The following is an 18,578-nucleotide window of genomic DNA, read 5'->3' as shown; positions in this document are numbered from 1 at the left end:
CACGGAGTGACTTTGCAGCATTACAAGCTCGTCCTACCCAGGAGAGAGGGCCAAACTGTGAATTCCTATTAATAAGCCTGGTTTATTCCTACTCAGTCATTAATTATATTGGAGAAATACTAGTACTGTGGAGGTGTGAGTAACGTTCGCTAGTAAATTAGAGCACTAATTCAGTTGTACCACATAACCCAGCAAGTACAAAGGTGGGATTTGTTTTCCTGAATTAAAATTTGTTTGAAAAGGCAGATTTCTCACTTAATGGGCCAGGTTCACCCCAACTAGCAAACCTGTGTCAGCCACTAGCACTACACCTGGGTGCCACGATGGCAGTGGCTGTAGCAGGGGTGTGTTGAATCAGTGCATCCCCCATCTTCTCCATGCCACACCTCCTGCCCAGCCAGGGCTGCCTACTTTTGGGGCTGTGCTGGCTGGCTCTGCCTACTCTGCAAAGCAGATTTCAGGCACCTTGTGCTTCCAGGCAGTCTTTCCACCACTGGGGCCTCTCTAGCAGGGACACTTCAGTAAATCAGGCCCAATATCCACCTTTTAGATTGTGTTTCCAGCCCTTGTTTTTGTGAAAACATGGCTTGTTTGAGGTTGAGCTCATGATTAGGTCTTTTTACCCAAGATGTGCTACGTAGTTTTGTGCTGCTCTAGATCTAGTCTCAGCAGTTATGAATAGAGAAAACTAATGGAAAGCTGTGGTACCAGTCACTTCATCTAGTCTCAAACTTTTCAAGCCCACTGTTTACTTGTAATGGGTCAGAGTATGAAAATGACACTGCCCTGATATTTTTCATTTTGACATCCATGAAAGCTTACCTTGAATTGTTTCTCGAGCTTTGTCTTTCCTGTTGGTCCAGGTATTAAGAGAATATTAACATAGGCATGAATGTGACTGTCAAGAACTTCTGTTTCTTTACTGAGTATGGCTTCAACCAGGGCATCATGAATAAAGACGTACTGCTCCTAGTAAAATAGCAACAAACATCTTAGGTCTAACAATTGTCAGATTGCTCCCATGAACACCTTCTTTGGTTAAACTGCAACAGCTGGCTCACAGCAACCTTTCTATATGGTTATGAATTCTTCCCATCTTACTGCTATGATTTAGTATGTTGAAATTTTATTTAATTATTTAACTGAAGAGAACTCAAGATGTGCCACAAACTTCTTCAGATGGGGTCTGGGAGCCAGAAATTCCCTGCCTACTATGCCAATGACCCTCCATTAACTGGGTACCATAAAAAAAAATCTATTAGCCTTTGCCACACAGTGGTGTGTGAGGTACCACAGATCTTTTGTATAATTAGAGTAGGAATAACTGGAGTAATTGTGATATTTGTTGGCTAATGGTGAGCAGTGTAATTAGAGACAATCAGGAAGTCAAGCATCTTTTTAATTGTTTGAATGGCAGCAGCAGAGCCTGGCTTTCCAAAAATATACCATATGTATACTGTATGGGCTCCTGAAGGGGGAGGCCTCTTAGATGTGATCACAACAGACTGTGTCCCTTTATACTGAAATGTAATATTAAAACCCAGAAGTCCAACAAAATCACATTGTGATCAAATCCACTCCTGTAGTCACACCCTACACAGGATTAGAATAACCTTTGTATGAACTATTAATATAGCTGTCCTTAACACAGACCCCAAGAGCTACTGGCAGGTCCTCCATTGAATTTTGTGAGGTCTGACCCGATGGAGGTAGATATGGAATTTACAGACCTATCTTTTTAACAGAAAGTTCAGGTTATTAACTGATCATTTTCCATTAGTCTGGTTACACAAAATAAAAGGCTCCAATTCTAAACTGCTCCAACAGAGTCTCATTCTCCAAGAATATGATATGGAAATTGTGCATATAAAGGGAAAAGAGAACATGGTGGCAGATGACCTGTCCAGGAAAGAGGGCTCTGATTTCCTGCCTCTGGGTCAGCAGTGGCTAACCCTCTTGCAGCTTTATGGGGGGGGGGGGTTGTGACTGAATTCACCCCTGTATTCACACTCTATTACACACTATTGTAATAATCTTTATGCTAAATATGCCTTGTGAGGTATCATCTGAAAACTAATAACTCACTGGTCAATAATATCATGATGAAATATGTATAGCAACATTATATGTAAAGTTATGAATTCCATCTGAATGATGTTGGTAGCACATGTTCAAACCCACATAGCCCCAATGAGGAAGGAATGGTCAAGTGGGTCTTAAACAAAGGAATGTGTGTTTACCTCAATTTACATATAAGTTATAAACAGGATCTTCAGAAAGGGAGAGGGGGGAAGACAGGAGACAAGGAAAATTTGCATTTCAGCAAACAGAGGTGAGAAGAAAACGTGCAACCTCTTTTACCACCAGACACCATGTCTCCTTTATTGTTTGAATGAACTTTAACTAGGGGGTAACCTTCAGGAAACTGCATTTTGAAGGGTGACCGATCTATAAAAATGAGAGGCAAAAACACCTCAGGTTATCTCTCCCTATCGATCTCTCTCTTTTTAATCTAAGAACACAAAAGAAACAACCTTTGGACTTTAGGAGCAGATCCTGACCTGAAACTTTTAGTCAGCAATGTTACTGGAAACCTGTGGTAAGAATTTCACTTTGAACTAAGTCTAGTTTAAGTTTAGCACTGGGAAGTGTTTATCTTTATTTCTTTTTCTGACTTTAATGCCTCATACTTGTACTCACTTAAAATCTTTTTGTACTTAAATAAACTTGTTTTATTCTTTAATCAAAACTAATCTCATGTTGTACACTCTGTTGGTGACTCCATTTGGTGTAGCAGACTGTTGTACGTTGATCCCCTTAGAGGGGCAATAGACCCAATATGTCTGAACTGTCCAGGAGAGGGCTGGACCGTGCAGAACACACATTTGGGAGAGGGGAGGGGAAATTGGGGACTGGGATTGTATTGGGCTCACCCTGCAAGTAGTAACCAAGGCTGCTGGAAGCCAGAGTGCGGCTGGTGTTTGCTGACAGGCTGCTGGGAACACTGTTGCTGGGCCAGAAATGTGGCTATACACAAACACTCAGGGTGTGACTTGCATGCTGGCAGACTGTGAATGGACTAGGTGGGAGCTACAGCAGCAAAGCATTTTGAGGCACCCAAGTTTGCAGAGCAGGTGTGACACAGCCCCTCACTGGTCTGAATTGCACCCTGAAATGTCATACTCATATGCTATGCATGGCTGGTGGTGTATCATATCCCCATCTGTTCTGAGAGACCTGCAATTCCTACAGCCATAGGATGAGTTAGGAATGGAATGATAGCCTTGGTCAGAATTTTCCAACCAGCCTCTTACTTAGCTGTATTGCACTGTCTTCCTTGCTATCACAATAAGCATCTCTCCCCCAATTCCTACGGCTATAATGTGTTCCCTCTCTCAACCATTTTAACACTTGGCTACTTTCTTCTCTAGTGAAGGTATTTCTAAGGCATTTATCACCATGGTATCTAACCACCAATAGCATCTGACTCCAGCTCTTGAGGTCTGAAATAGACTTCCCTATCCCGTTCCTATTTATACTTATTGTTTCTCTTTGACATAACACCATTCTGCCTATCTTTGTGCATCACTGGTACAATAGCCTTTTTATATACATCATTTCATGCTTCAATCCAGATTACTGAACTACTGACAGAGGTCACTTCCCTGCTCATTGCTTAAGGGAGCCAAGAACAAACTCTAAAAGCAAAGGAGGGAAACCAAGCCAGAAGGAAAATCCTGGGTGGTGATTGGTCACCATCCTGCCTGTCAGAGAAAATGAGGAGGAGGAACCCAGCATCTGTGCTGTTGCCAACTGAGTCACAGAAGCTGGCTTCAGTTTACTTACCATAATGCATATTCTCATCTTACCTCAGTCTGCACCAAGTAGTTCCTTTGTGTACGTATGTGTTTTAAGAATCCAAATATGTTGACTGTCCCTTCGTGCTGAATTTGCTGCAGCATGCTGTCTAATACTATGTATGTGCCTGTTCTTCCAACGCCAGCACTGTAAAACAAACAAAAAAAATGCACCTGAGTCGGAAGCAGGGTGAAAGAACTCATGTGGCGTGAATTATTGCTCCTTAGATATCAGTTTTTCAGCGCAAGCTCTTACATACCTATATTACATATAACATATTCATATACAAATTCAAATACAGATTACATATTCTTAGTGTAAGGAAAGTAATGAAGAGGAATCTCTCCTCTTCCTCTCTATTCATCTTTTATTAAAGGGGAAGACTTATTTCTCATCTCCTTCAACCACTCTCCCTATATTCCAGTTTAAACAAGACTTGTGACTTCCCGTTGTTTTGCAGCTTTCAGGCCTTTAATGCTCCAGGTATCTTTTGAAGCAGGTGCACTTCAGAGCTTTGATGTGCCCAGAATCCTCTCTGCTGATACACGTGACCCTTCAGACAAGAGGCTACATTTACCACACCTTACAAATTCAGACATTGCCTAAGGATCTTTCAAAGGAGATATTACACTGAGGAAGATCCTAGGAAGCATCAGAACTGTTTAAAGTACACTAGCAAATAGAAATCTTACTGCTCTTCAGACATAGCTCAGAAAGGCAAGCAAAGTGTGAGGCCTTCTTAAATAAACAAGAGGAAGAAAGGGAGCCAACCTAGTTTAGTCAATGGTCAGTTGATCAATAGTTTATAAAAATCCTATTGATTGTGCAAGAAGGTCATTGGTATTCAAGTATTTTAGGACTCATGATAGTGCCATAGTCTGATGTTAACACCAAATTTTGCCCCAATGCAGCTTACCTGTGCAAATCCCATTCAATTCAGCACGCACATATCAAAGGCAAAATTTGTCGCTTATGCTTATAACCCTAACCAAAACTTTTCATGAGAAACTAAAAAAAGAGGTACCTTTGAAGCAATTTATCTTTTTTATCCCTGGATTAGAGAACACAATCCAGTTATTTAACACAGTCTTAGATCCCACAGTGATGCGTGTGGTATTAAAAACCTCAATACATAAACAGTTTCTCATTAATAGTTTGGGTTAGAGTTGTAAAGTCAATATTCTGCTCTTTGTTATATAGTCACAATTCCATTTACGTCAATTAGAATTGTATGTATGTAAAAGTGCAGAATTGGGCACCAACATAGTAATGTAAAACTGAATAGGTCCAGGTTAGCAGCACACTATTAGACTCATTAAAATACAAATACAGATTATCAGGCTCCATATACCCTTGTTAGAAATGACAAACATGAAATAACAAAAGCACGGAAATAAGAAAATAATTAAGTAAAATTTAATAAAAATAAGAGTATTTTCACTTCAGTGTAACCTGGAAAGGTAACAAGAGAAGTTAGTCTCATACCATGAGATTCCTTCTAAACTCCATTACAATCCAGAAACAAAAACCAAGAAGTCTATAAAACTATTTGCAGTTAGAACCCTGAAATTTGTACTTGACCCAGTGGAGAGGTCTGAATGAAGCCATACAATTTAGCATTGTTAAAAAATTATTGAGGGCTATCATATTGCTGATCTCTCTGCAACCCATTGGAATATATCTCAGTGTTGGTATTTCTGGAAAGCTCCAATTTTGGACTTCTGAAGAACAATCAGAGGTGGTGATATCAGCATAAGAAAGAAAACTTGACCATTTTTTTCCAGTACAAAAAATGTTTCGGTAAAATTAGATCATCCCAAAACAAATTATCTTCAACTTGCAGCATTTCTATGGCAACTTTACCTGTTGGCTTCATCAGTCTCAGCTCCAGAAGGACAGAATTCATGAGGAGGTTCTCTTTTCAAATGTTCCATCAAAGATGAGGTACTATAGTAGAAAACCAGAACCTGCTTATATATTTTCCAATAATCTGGTCATTCACTGGTACTGTGAAGTAATCCCAGGTCCTGTAAGCCATTTTAAACCAACTTTCCCTGGGTTGCTTCAGTCTCAGCAAGCACTACCAGTACATCTGCCTAAAACTTGCAGCACTGTCAGAGCTCAAGTAGTTTCCCCTGAACTCTCCTCTGTTTCAAACCATTGATAGAGCACAGAGTAATGATAGAAACAGCAGAACTATAGTTCAGCAGGTAGTATATTCAGTCTTCTTTTTTGCATAGTCTCCTTTTAGAACTACAATGCATCCCTGCATCAAAGACCATATGAGCTGAAAAAATTAGAATACATATTCTGGCAGAAGTGAGACAATTACTGCAATACATGTATCAGGAAAGTCCTTAGCTACCCAAACTGCAATATATACATGCAAAATAAATCAAAAAGAAAAGCAATTTGAAAAATATATATGTAGCACAGAGCAGCATCACATTGTTTACAGTCACCAGATGATTCATGGTGCTGGCATGGCCAGTTGATTATTCAGCCTTACAAAAGCTACAGCTACTACATAAAGAATTTAGTGTTCTTTCATCAGTAATTATTAAATATTAAAGTGAAATTCTGCCTATAACACCATTGAAAAATTATTTTTTGTGCAAAGAAGCAATGCGATAAAAATCAGAGTGAAAACCACACCTGCAATGAACCACCACAGGCCCCACAGCATGGCGCTTAGCATATGATGCCTTTCGCACAAACGTGAGGACGGGCAGAGTATATTCTGGAACACCCATATCAGGCCACTGGGTATAATGATATTGAGTAACTACACGTCCACTAGACCTTCCTTTCTGGGAACCCTGAAACAGAAAATAGTTATATAAGTAAATAGACCAAGTCAGAGCAAGGCCATCCTCTCACTGTTTTCTTTGTATACTTAATATTCTCTTTTGCAATTGAATTAACATAGTCACTATTCAGTATAAAGCACACCGGACCACTAAGAATACTGGTAGCGAATCATTATATGTACTATAATGGCCAAATTGTGCCTTCTTAATAAGGAACACAAGGGGTCTTTCCACTGACTTTATTGAGTCAAAACACATGCTGCTTTTGACTTCAGTGGAGCCATGCTTTGATCTGCCTTCATTAGGGCTACTCCTGATTTACAGTGGTCTAAGTGTGCATCAAGCTTGTATTTCCACTGGGATGCTCAGACAAGCGTACCTCCTCCCTCTCCCCAGAACAGCTCTGTCTCTTAAACTGAATCATCTAGCCCTAGAAATGGAGCAAACATTGCTGAGCAAAATGATTTAAAATCAGCCTACTTCTTTTTTGTTAGACTTTTTCATTCTGAGACTTCCCCCTGCTCACTAGTCTAAGCGATGTCCACAGCAACAGACTTGTATGACCACAGCTCTTCCCCTGCCGGTGGTATTACTGCTGCACTCAGCTTGCTTGCTACGAGGGCAGAACATGTAGCCTCAATAGCAATTTCCCTTAATAAGTCTAACTGGGCATTAGATTGTGGTTATACAGCTGTGAGGCCATCATCTCCACATTTAGAGAGCACTCAGGTAAAACTCGCTGTGACATCAATGGGAGTTTTGCCTTGGTAAGAACTGCAGGATTCAGTCTTGAGTTTGTATCAAAACAATTGACATTACAAGATTCTGAAAATCATAAAACATCCCTGTGTCCAAGACATGCTTTTGGGATATCACAAACCTTTTTGACCTTGGTGTTTCTAATAGTAAAATTCCTCACAGTGTAATAAGCAAGTACATGAACACTCTTCTGAGTGACCAAAAAGTTTCCATATTCTTCGCTACCATCAGCAGGCCAGTACTGGTCACACTTTCTCTGCCATAAAGAGAGAACACAGTGTCAAACTACAGAGTTAAAATGAGCAAATTTAAGGGCACTATAATCTACAGAAGTCAATGGAAACTCCAAGGACACATAGCAAAGGTTGAATTTGTCCCTTACTGTGTGTCTGGTTATCTCTGCTATCCCCTTATCAGAGCAGGTGTTTATTTAGAATCTCAAAGTTGGGCTTTGCATTTCTTTCACTCTCTTCAGAAGCAAGAATGTTGTAGAAAAGAATCCATAAGGACAATTATTGACCAAATAGCCTATTAAGTATTAACTACAAAGAATTCAGATCACCCCATGACATAGAAGAAGCCGCAGAAAGGGAAAGCATATTTGCAGTGCCTCTCCTACAGTTCTTCCCTCAGTTGTCTGGGGATGGCCGTCTCTTGGAGAAATGGAGTCTACAATTACAGAATAGGTCAGGACCCTGAGAAGATGCCAGGGGATGATAAATCCCTCTTCATGGATTGCAAGGGATCTCCTAGCAGCATCTCCACTCCTGTGTTGTCTCTGCTACTGGCTTCTCCACTATAGCTATGCACTAGGGGAAATTAATAGTGGTGTGACCAGTGGTAAATTCACAGTGGTGAACTGTTACTGAATTTAACCTCCTTTGCCAGAGAAGCAGGTTCTGCTCATCATGTGGCCCTATACGTAGCTTCATAGAGTCCAAGGCCAGAAGGGACCACTGTGATCATCTAGTCTGACTCCTGTATAACTAGGGCCCTACCAAATTCACGGCCATGAAAAACACATCATGGACCATGAAATTTGGTCTCTCCCCTCTGAAATCTGGCCTTTTGTGTGCTCTTACCCTATACTATACAGATTTTATGGGGGAGACCAGCATTTCTCAAACTGGGGGTCCTGATCCAAAAGGGAGTTGCAGGGGGGCTGCAAGGTTGTTAAGCACCCTTATGTCTGTGCTGCCTTTAGAGCTGGGCAGCTGGAGAGCAGTGGCTGTTGGCCAAGCACCCAGCTCTGAAGACAGCACCCTGCCAGCAGCAGCGCAGAAGGGTGGCAATACCATCCCATGCCACCTTTACTTCTGCATTGCTACCTTCAGAGCTGGACGGCCAGAGAGTGGCGGTTGCTGACTGATGGCCCAGCTCTGCAGGCAGCTGCACAGAAGTAAGGGTGGCAATACCACTCTGACTTCAGAGCTGGGCTCCCGGCCAACAGCTGCACGTCTCCAGCTGCTCAACTCTGAAAGCAGCACTGCCACCAGCAGCAGTGCAGAAGTAAGGGTAGCAGTACTGCAACCCTCCCTACAATAGCCTTGCAACCTCCCCCAGAACTCCTTTTTGGGTCAGGATCCCTACAATTACACCACCATGAAATTTCAGATTGAAATAGCTGAAATCATGAAATTTACCATTTTTAAAATACTATGACCATGAAATTGACCAAAATGGAGCACGAATTTAGTAGGGTCCTGGTATAACACATGCCATAGAACTTCCCCAAAATAATTCCAGGAGCATATCTGTTAGAAAAAACATCCAACCTGGATTTAAAAATGGCCTTGATTTAAAAATCTACCACAATCTTTGCTAAATTGTTCCAATGGTTAACTACTGTCACTGTTAAAAATCTACACCTTATTTTCTGTCTGAATTTGTCTAGTTTCAACTTCCAGCCATTGGAGCATGTTATACCTTTCTCTGCTAGATTGAAATGCCCATTATTAAGTATTTGTTTCCCAGGTAGATACTTAGAGGCTATAATCAAGTCACCCCTTAACCTTCTCTTTGTTAAGCTAAATACACTGAGCTCCTTGAGTCTAAGACATGTTTTCTAATCCTTTAATCATTCTCATGGCTCTTCTCTGAACCCTCTCCTATTTATCAACATCCTTCTTGAATTATGGGCACCAGAACTGTACACAGTATTCCAGCAGCAGTCTCACCAGTTCCAAATTCAGAGGTAAAATAATCTCTCTACTCTTATTCAAGATTTCCATGTTTATGCATCCCAGGAATGCATTAGCCCTTTTGGCTACAGTGTGTCTTTGGGAGTGCATGCTCAGCTGATTATCCAACACAAGCCCCAATGTTTTTTCAGAGTCACTGGTTTCCAGGATAGAGACCCCCCATCCTGTAAGTAAGGCCTACATTCTTTGTTCCTAGATGGATACATTTACATCTAGCCACATTAAAATACATATTGTTTGCAGGTGCCCAGTTTATCAAATGATCCAGATTGCTCTATGTATGTGCCCTATCCTTTGCATTATTTACTAGTCCCCCGAATTTTGTGTCAGCTGCAAATTTTATCAGTGATGATTTTATGTTTTCTACACCTCACGCTTAGGATAGCTGTGGGGCCTGGAGAGGATAGACCAATAGTTGTTGCAAAATGCCCAAATGGTTGTTAATGTAGCTATTCTTATAATTTGGGGTTATTATAAACTTGCTTTTACCTTTACTGAATTTTAAGAGATATTTATAATTACTTTCATACACATAATGCTTGGAGATTATAATAGCTCACATATGTTTGTTTTTTGTTGCTTTTCTAATTAGATGAAATGTTTATATTTATTAAGGAAATCCCTTGGAAATCTCTCTTTCTGTGAATCAGTGATGGACATCAAGTGTCAAAGAAGATGACACCTTGTTAGCCATAAAATCATATTTATTATTTCCAACTGTGTTTACACAGATTGTGAGATGCAGCATTATGGCTTCTATTTGTATTAATGGTCTTATTATTTTCTTTTATACTATGTTTTGAAAGATGTATATAAGTATTATTGTGACTTCTGCTTTGTATAGAATATTTGATATGAGTCTAATCGCAAATTTTAAACATACATAGGCTGTATATGTAGGAACCATTTGGTGTAAATAATATAAAGAAATGGATTTGTACCCTTCCTTTCTCAACAAGATTAGTTATCATCACAATGACTTCCACATTATGCTCCCAAATCATTCTCCAGAAATCTTCTGCTGTTGATTTTAATGGCCCTTGAGCGGCAATGTAAGCTTTTGGCTTGTTGTAGCCCTAAATTAAAATATAAGAAATGACACTTGTTAATGTCCTGTTTGTATAAAAAAGGCAGTTGGGTAGAGTACATGACATTTTATATATGGATACAGTAGAAAACCTCACACAACTTCAGGTATTTTTTTATTTGTAACAATTTCATTCACATGAAGCCTGTGGTACTGGATACAATGTAAATGGAATTATTATGTTAATGTGTAAAATTCCAACCAAGGGAATAATACCTTACTGTGTATTAGATTACTCTATGTTCTGGCAGAACACTGACATACTAATGATTTGAAAAGATCTGTTATGATATTAGTGTAAGAAATAAACCAGTATAATTCACATATAACAGGTTTAAAGAATAGGGTAACTAAAACTGAAAAAAATGCTGTCCCCTTGAGACCCTTATCCGAATGGCATACACATCTCATGAGATTATGCCAGATAGAAGAATTAAGTATCTATTGCAAATATATAATAATATAGAAATTCAGAACTGAAATACTCACTCTGTACTGCCATACCACATACTTTATGGTATAAAAAATCATCAGCTGTTCTGAAGCCTCTACAATAACTGAACACAAGAACATGTGTTCAAGATAGAATTTGAGATTTATCTTCATGTTGATGGTTTGTGGATTTAAGTCAGATCCTTAAAGAATCTCCTACTAAAGAAGCTTTTAATATTGTTTTGTGCATATATATTTAAGAATTAATCCATTTTTATGAAACCTAGATGCCTCAGTGCCTCAGCTATCTTGGAGATACCTGACCAGATTAGTAGATATGTAAACGTACTTACATCAACATAGTTGGCATTGATGTAATCAGTCACTCTTCCATCCTTTTCTGCAAGTTGTGCAAGTTTAACCCTACTATGATCATCTGCAATAAAACAAGTCAAAATGAACACAGCACTCTAGCAAGCATGGTTCCTTTTCTTTAGGAAATGTTTAACAATGAGAGGCGTTGATTGGATTTTGGAATATTTATTCTAAAGTACATCAACAACCATATGCAAGTATTCTGTGCTTAAATATGAATCACATTCAAAATTTCAGCTGGAGAAATACAAACTAACATCTGGGTTTTGGGTTAGGAAATAATCAGAAACATGTATCTTCTAGAGAAGGGAGAAATTAGATAACCCTGTGAGATGCACATGTACAATTCCCTTTGAAGCCAATGGAAGGATGTATGGCTAGATGGTCAGAGAATGTATCCCTTCGGAGATCTATCTATATGGATTCTCATAGTGCCACACATCACTATAGTATCTGAGCACCTCCTAGGAACTAACCAAAATCACCTGGTTAGTGCTCCAGTAAAGTGTTGGATAGAAATGGGGAGAACGGGACAGCAAACAATGCTAACCTTCCCTCCGTTAAGGTGAATCTTCAATAAGGTGAAGTGAACCTCATTTGTTCTGGGGTGAAATTTGCCAAATAGGCTGAATTGGTCCTATTATCTATACAGCTCAAATGCTACTGCACCTAGAACACTGTATTTAATTCTGAGGGCCTTATTACCAGAAAAATATTGGTAGACCAGAGATAGTTCAGAAAAATGGCCACAAAAATGATCAGCAGGCTGAAAGGACTGACATTAAAGAAAGATTAAAAGAGCTAAATATATATACACATTAGCTAAAAATTACTAGCGTGATGGAGAGGGGCAAAGCAACTGGAACATGTGTCCCAGCTAATGAAACTGATTTATATCCAGTGATGGGGCACATACAACCTAAAGAATTGATAAATATGTATTTCTGTGTGTGCAGCAACTAGAGATCCTGGGATTCTGCAGATTGCTAAAGAGGATAAATCATCATTATTCCAGCTCAAAGATGGATTAACTTTGGTAATCAAAACATAGCTTCTTTGGCTTTATAATGGCATTGTAATGAAGTCTCCGATTTCTTTTTGTTTTGTCACAGAAGGCCTACATTGGTTTCACTATCAAAAGCTCAGTAGGGCAGCAGAATTTCAGAGAAATAACTTGAAAAGATATGAAAGTCTGTTCTGTAACTCACAGAACACTTCTGCTGAAAGGACCAATAATTTTCAGACCAGTGTGATTCCCTCCTCACCCCCGCCCCCCGCCCCGTGATAATACATAAGTGTACACTGCTCTACATTGACCTCTAAAATACATAACCAAGCGTGTTTACTTACAAGCAACAATATTTATATATCGATTCTTATTCTTGTTGTCTGGGTGATTAGAGCTGTCTGAAGTAATACCAAGATCTACAGTACAGCTCTGGATTTCCTGAAAAGAAAATGGGCATATGCTATTTTCATAAATATTAACTTACATGCAGTATCTTAAAATGTATTAAATCAACATGAAAACCCACAACTGTATACCAAACTATCTATGATATCTTACAACTAGCTCTTTGCTAAAAAAAAAATGCAGTGAAATAATTCCTTACCTTGTAAAACTCTTTCAGTGTCTAATGAGGGAATGAATGCAAAAAAAGTAAAGAAATCAAATTCCACAGCACACAACAAATGGATAGAAGTGCTTATACATATTACAATTACAATGGAAAACAATTATGGTCATGCAATATATGTGTTTATAATATAGCAACAATGTTGAATATTTTTGAGGTAATGCATGCAAGTAAAAGAAATGAGAAATTCTGAACTTGAAATAACTTTCATAACAAAGTCTGACATCTGAGTATCTGATATCTCATGTATCTGAGTGACTTTGCCTCAGTCTTAGACTCTGGACTTGCAAGTACTTATGCATGAGTAGTCTCATTGACAGGGCAGAGGCCTTTAGTTATTGATCCAGAACTGGGTTAAGTTTTACAGGCCCGCTCTTACTCTCTTTGAAGTCAACTGCAAAACCTCAACTGATTTCAATGGGGGCAGGATTGTGCATCTTTACATCTTCATGTGACTATAATCTGCCAGTTTTGGGCTCTAAACCACAACCCTTATTCATACAAGTAGTCTCACTGGACCTAATGTATGTGTAAGGACTATTTGAATGAGTAAGGGTAACATGAGCAGACCCTTAAAAATCCATAACAGTATTCTCAGCATGTAATTCAAGTTTTTATTTTATGGAATGCTTCACTTATATAGGAAACTCAATCTTCTATACGGGGCACCTTGTTAAACAGAAAATAAATTTCATTAATTTAAAAATAGTACAATCATGTTTCCTGTAATGTTCTGGGACTCATTTTAAGGCCAAAACATCTTCCTTTTAGGCTTTCTAAAAGTTAAAAATAAGAGAAGTGGTTATTAGTCATGGTTAAAGCCTAATGACATGGTAAATTAGGTTTTAAATAGGATTTGCTTTACAGTTAATAGGAATTAAAAACTGAAAAAGCTAATTTCTGTCAGCTCTGCAAAGATAATAACTTTAGTTTAGAGTCTTGCATATCTTGTAAGTTCTCCAGGAGCAGAAAGAAAGTCAGGGCACATTTTATAAACCTGGAAGAATAGATAGGTAGATTAGGTTCTCCTATCTACAACTATGCTCTGAGTAAAAATGCTGTTTTTCAACCATACATTCAGAACAAAATGCTCTATACTGTGGTCTCTGCACAACAGTGGGAAATAGAGATGGGGGACGGTCAAGGGTCTGGTTTGTACATGGTCTTCTTATTTGTGGTGAGACACAAACCAAACCCTTGACCAAAAAATTGAATTCTGCCAAGCCTATCTATAGGCAATATGTGTTGAGTGTTGTCTTGTGTCCTATACAGGAAATGTTTATGGGGTAAATTGAAAATAAAAAAGCATAGGAGAGTTTTTTCCCTATACATTGTGAATGGGCAGAGAAAACACAACAAAGCAAAGGGTGTTTAACAGTGAATGCTCATATTTTCAAACATTTTTGATGCAATTATAACATTCTAATAATATTTATACCGATGATCTATTTACAACCTTAACTGTGCCTCCACAAACTTTTTTGTTTGGGAATACATACCAGATTTTTAACAATAGATCTTTGATGATAGAAGTGAGATTGACTATTTCAGTTTTGCAATTTTGTAGTTAGATATGGGAAATATGACTTATCAAAAGCTTGTTCATGAAATACATATGAGTATTTTATCATGCATTGAAATTCATTCATTATATAGGGTAAAATTAATGAATTATGTGATGAAGTTAATATTTTCAATTTTGTGAAACACACAATGAATTATATGTGCTATGGGATTAATCTGAAAGTCCTCACTATCATATACCAAGACTGTGCATCAGTTCACTTGCTAATTGTAAGTCCAAGTAGATAAATCTATCAATTTGTCAGCACTTACGTAGGTTCTTAGCTTTATATACATGAGTACATACTGGGTTCAAGGTACTCACGTCCATAAGCATTTGCAGAATTGGTCCCAGAATCAGGATCCCATCTGACATTAAATAACGCCTAATTCTTTATTTTCAAATTAATTTTAATCTGACATTATTTGTAGCCTTTATTTAAAAAGAAGACATAGAGCCATACCTCAAATTCTTCAGTAAAACCATTACTTGCATGTAAGTCTGCAACATGTTTTGGAAAATGCTTTATTGGAATTGCTCCAACATCATCTTAGGGGTGGGAAAAGACAGAAAAATATATATATTTGTCATGGATAATAAGCCAGAGTGATATATAATGAGCTTTATAGTTAGGCAAACTATACAAAATCTCAAAATACAACAGGCAGCTTGTGCAGGAGCTTTTGGAACTTGTCTTCTTCTTAAAATCATAACCCATAACAATGGTGCTGTCTACAAGTTTTGCTAAGGCCCTGTGAAATAAGGCATACAAGTTCCCCATCCAGCTCTTTTTCTGCCTTTGAAGCTTCTCTCTTTTCCTCACATCTGCATACCCATGATACCTCCACAAACAAGGGGCTGATCCTGCAAAATGCTGAGCCTATAAATTGAAGAGTGCTCTCAGCTCTCACTGAAGTGAGAGTTGAGTGTTTCAGCCATTTGCTGAAGCAGGTTCAAAGTGAGGCAGTCAGAGTAGAGTTCTTTAGTAATGTTGGGGGAGGGCAGAGAAGGAATGACTAGGTTCTGGAGTCAGAATGCTCTGTGTTGAGTGGTATTATACTGGGTGTGTGGGGCCAGCTGTATAGGCCCCAGACTAGGAAATTAAGCCAGCATCATGCCACCAAGACTGTGTTAATTAAGGCATGTGTATCAGCTCTAGTGTCAAGGGCAACTTTTATTCTCTCTCTTTCACTCACAATGAATCACTCGTGCAAGCAAATTTTCTTTATTTGTTGTACAACTATAAGTTTCTGTGGTTGTAATTATTGGCAATAATTTTATGTCTCATCCTGAGAAGTGTTGAGCATCTGTAATCTCTCAGGATCAGGGACTTATAGTGCAATTCTTAACCAAGACTTTTTTCTCAGAGGTAGCTCTTATTACCATTAATGGGAATTACATACATCAGGGAAAACTTTCTGGATACCACAGATAAAATATTTACATTGTTGTAAATTGCTTTACACATAAATATGACAAATTGATATTGATGGGTTTTTCTGTTTGCATTTAACATGCTGTAATCAGAATTTTTAGGCTGATATTTTATTTGAGAATCTCTCTTTCATACTTTACATGTACAGAAAAACATTTATGTGCAAAATATTCATTAAGGATCATGTAACAAACCTTCAGGATTTTTAATCTGCAGGTCTCCAAAGAAATATGCTTTGTAAATAAAATCATCTGTTCTGTTAGTTAATTGTTAAAGGGACACATTATTTTAACTAGTTTTGGCTCTAAAGGGAAGAGATCTTTTTTTTTCCATGGAAAGCATTCCATGGATTAAACATACGACTATTTCACAATATGCAATTTCATAACTGTTTTATATGACAAGGAAACATCAATTACATTGCATAAGGAACAGCTATTTACATCAACAGATGTTCATCATTTAGGACACCTAATATTTTTAGGCTTCAGTTACCATGAATTTGTTGATTTGTATTGAGATCCATCTGCTCTTTCCCTTACATGAATGGACATGAATACTAAAACTGAATTAGGCAGTCAAGCCTAAGAAAAACAGCACAAATGTATAATACCACCTTCACACCTAGGAGAAGGATTCTGGCATGAAGTATATTTTCCAATGAGCTCAGAACACAGAAACAAGCACCAATATCCGCAGACACACCCAAAATATTGTTAAAGCTTCCTTCAGATAAGGTCTGACCATGCATTAATTGAATTCAGTAGCAAAACTCCCATTGACTACAATGAGCATAGGATCAAACCTTAAAAGTGTTCTAACAATATTGCCAATTTATGACCATGACTACGGAGACCCTGAGGACGGAAGAGGGGTATTTTTAAAGTGGCAACAAGATGGGCAAATGCCAACCAGGCCTCCTATCTACTGTGTGTAAACGAATATTTGCAGCATTCCTGGAATGCGGCAACCTCTTGATCTTAAAACAAAGTAGGCTCAGAAACAAACAACTCAATCCCTACTGCCTCTGTGACACCTTTCCCTCAGGCTATAGATGCACAGTAGGTGGGGAGGGGGCAACACTGGGGCTATGGACAGTAAAAGAGAAAGGTGGTTGCTTGCACTTGTTTTTTATAGGCAGTGCTGAGTTGCCCCCCAGCTAGTTCTGGCTAGAGGAGTAGGTCTTATCGCTAGTTGGCAGGTGCCATCAGCACTGTCCAAATGATTGGACTAGTCCCCAGGTCCCACACCCCAACAATCTAGAGTTACCTGATTCATGCTATAGATCTTTAGGGCATGTTCTGTATAGCTCTGGTATGTGGATCTCTTATGGATGCTAATGACAATGCACTGAAGTAATACAGACTATGTAATAGAAATGGATGGTGTGTGTTTGAATTCAGTTACAATAGAAATAATACTTGGCAGTTGTATAGTGCTTTTCCTGCTCAAACCACTTTACCTACACTGGACTGATATGAGCCTTTCACATACTGTGTATTGAGTAGCCTTACATAATGTGTCAATAGTTCTAAAAATACAATGTTTTCAAAAACATGTGCATTGGGAAACCTAAAACTTGCTCACTTAAAATCTATCACATAACAAGGTAGGTCAGAATTATTTTTTCTACAATCTTGAGAAGTTTTCCACAAAAAGTTCTATATATTTTTGTCACTTTAAAAGGTTCTTTTCACCTGTTTTAAATTAACATTCATTACTATTTTTAGTAAGTAAAATCCCCAATACCAAAACACATATATGAATTACACAAAAACAACTGTAGATGCAATTCTCCCCCATGACAGTGGAACGTTATATTTCCTGTGCTGAACTGATAAGTACAGATTGTAAAAACAAATGGCACAATGACACTACAATACAGTTATTGACTTGGAACAGAAACAACTTATAATGAACTACTCTAACAAGACATGACAATGGCTAATCCAAAATAAATAAAACAAACAAAAATGGAACTTCTGCATGACATTCAGTCTAAAATCACTCTAGAGAATTGTTTGAATTTCCTGAGATTTACCTATTAGATTTGTGATTAACTATTTAAAATATGATCCTCACATTCGCAGCTGTTACTGGGCTTAGAGGGAACACTTTAAAAATATCTAATTTTCAGTTACAATTAGGAATCAGATGCTTGAGATTTAATAAATAATATGTATTTATTAGTTACCTATATGGGGCAGATTTTGTGCCCCTTACTCACTGTAAGTAGTGTCTTACTCCACAAGTAATGACATTGTTTTCAGTGGCAGGACTTATGGAGTGATGGACAGAATATGGGTCACAGATTTTTGTAGAAAGTTTTATTCAGCACATCTCCCAAGCAGCCTCTATCAGAGGATGATGTCTTAAAGAGCACTGGCTATAAGTTAAAGGTGCTTTATTCCTGCAGAACA

The 18,578-nt window shown here is 38.3% G+C and overlaps 1 protein-coding gene across 6 annotated transcripts in view; it reads right to left on the bottom strand.

Annotated features, from left to right (window-relative positions):
• Positions 1-18,578, bottom strand: part of PTPRZ1 (protein tyrosine phosphatase receptor type Z1) — a 191,831-nt gene that overhangs the window by 8,809 nt on the left and 164,444 nt on the right. For 2 of the 6 annotated variants that reach the window (XM_039510007.1, XM_039510025.1), the window contains exons 15-23: positions 15,187-15,272; positions 13,136-13,156; positions 12,873-12,969; positions 11,501-11,583; positions 10,570-10,704; positions 7,549-7,683; positions 6,514-6,677; positions 3,870-4,005; positions 823-969 (exon numbers count right to left, since the gene is read on the bottom strand). In XM_039510007.1, coding sequence (XP_039365941.1) covers positions 823-969; positions 3,870-4,005; positions 6,514-6,677; positions 7,549-7,683; positions 10,570-10,704; positions 11,501-11,583; positions 12,873-12,969; positions 13,136-13,156; positions 15,187-15,272 — 1,004 coding nt within the window. Of the gene's footprint in view, positions 1-822; positions 970-3,869; positions 4,006-5,721; positions 5,806-6,513; positions 6,678-7,548; positions 7,684-10,569; positions 10,705-11,500; positions 11,584-12,872; positions 12,970-13,135; positions 13,157-15,186; positions 15,273-18,578 lie in introns of all 6 variants that reach the window. The other 4 variants (XM_039510016.1, XM_039510034.1, XM_039509988.1 and 1 more) reach the window with 3 other exon arrangements.

Source organism: Mauremys reevesii, linkage group 1 (assembly GCF_016161935.1).
Source record: "Mauremys reevesii isolate NIE-2019 linkage group 1, ASM1616193v1, whole genome shotgun sequence".
Lineage (NCBI taxonomy): Eukaryota > Metazoa > Chordata > Testudines > Geoemydidae > Mauremys > Mauremys reevesii.
Note: the sequence above shows the minus strand (reverse complement) of the source record. Positions and strands in the feature narration are given on the sequence as shown.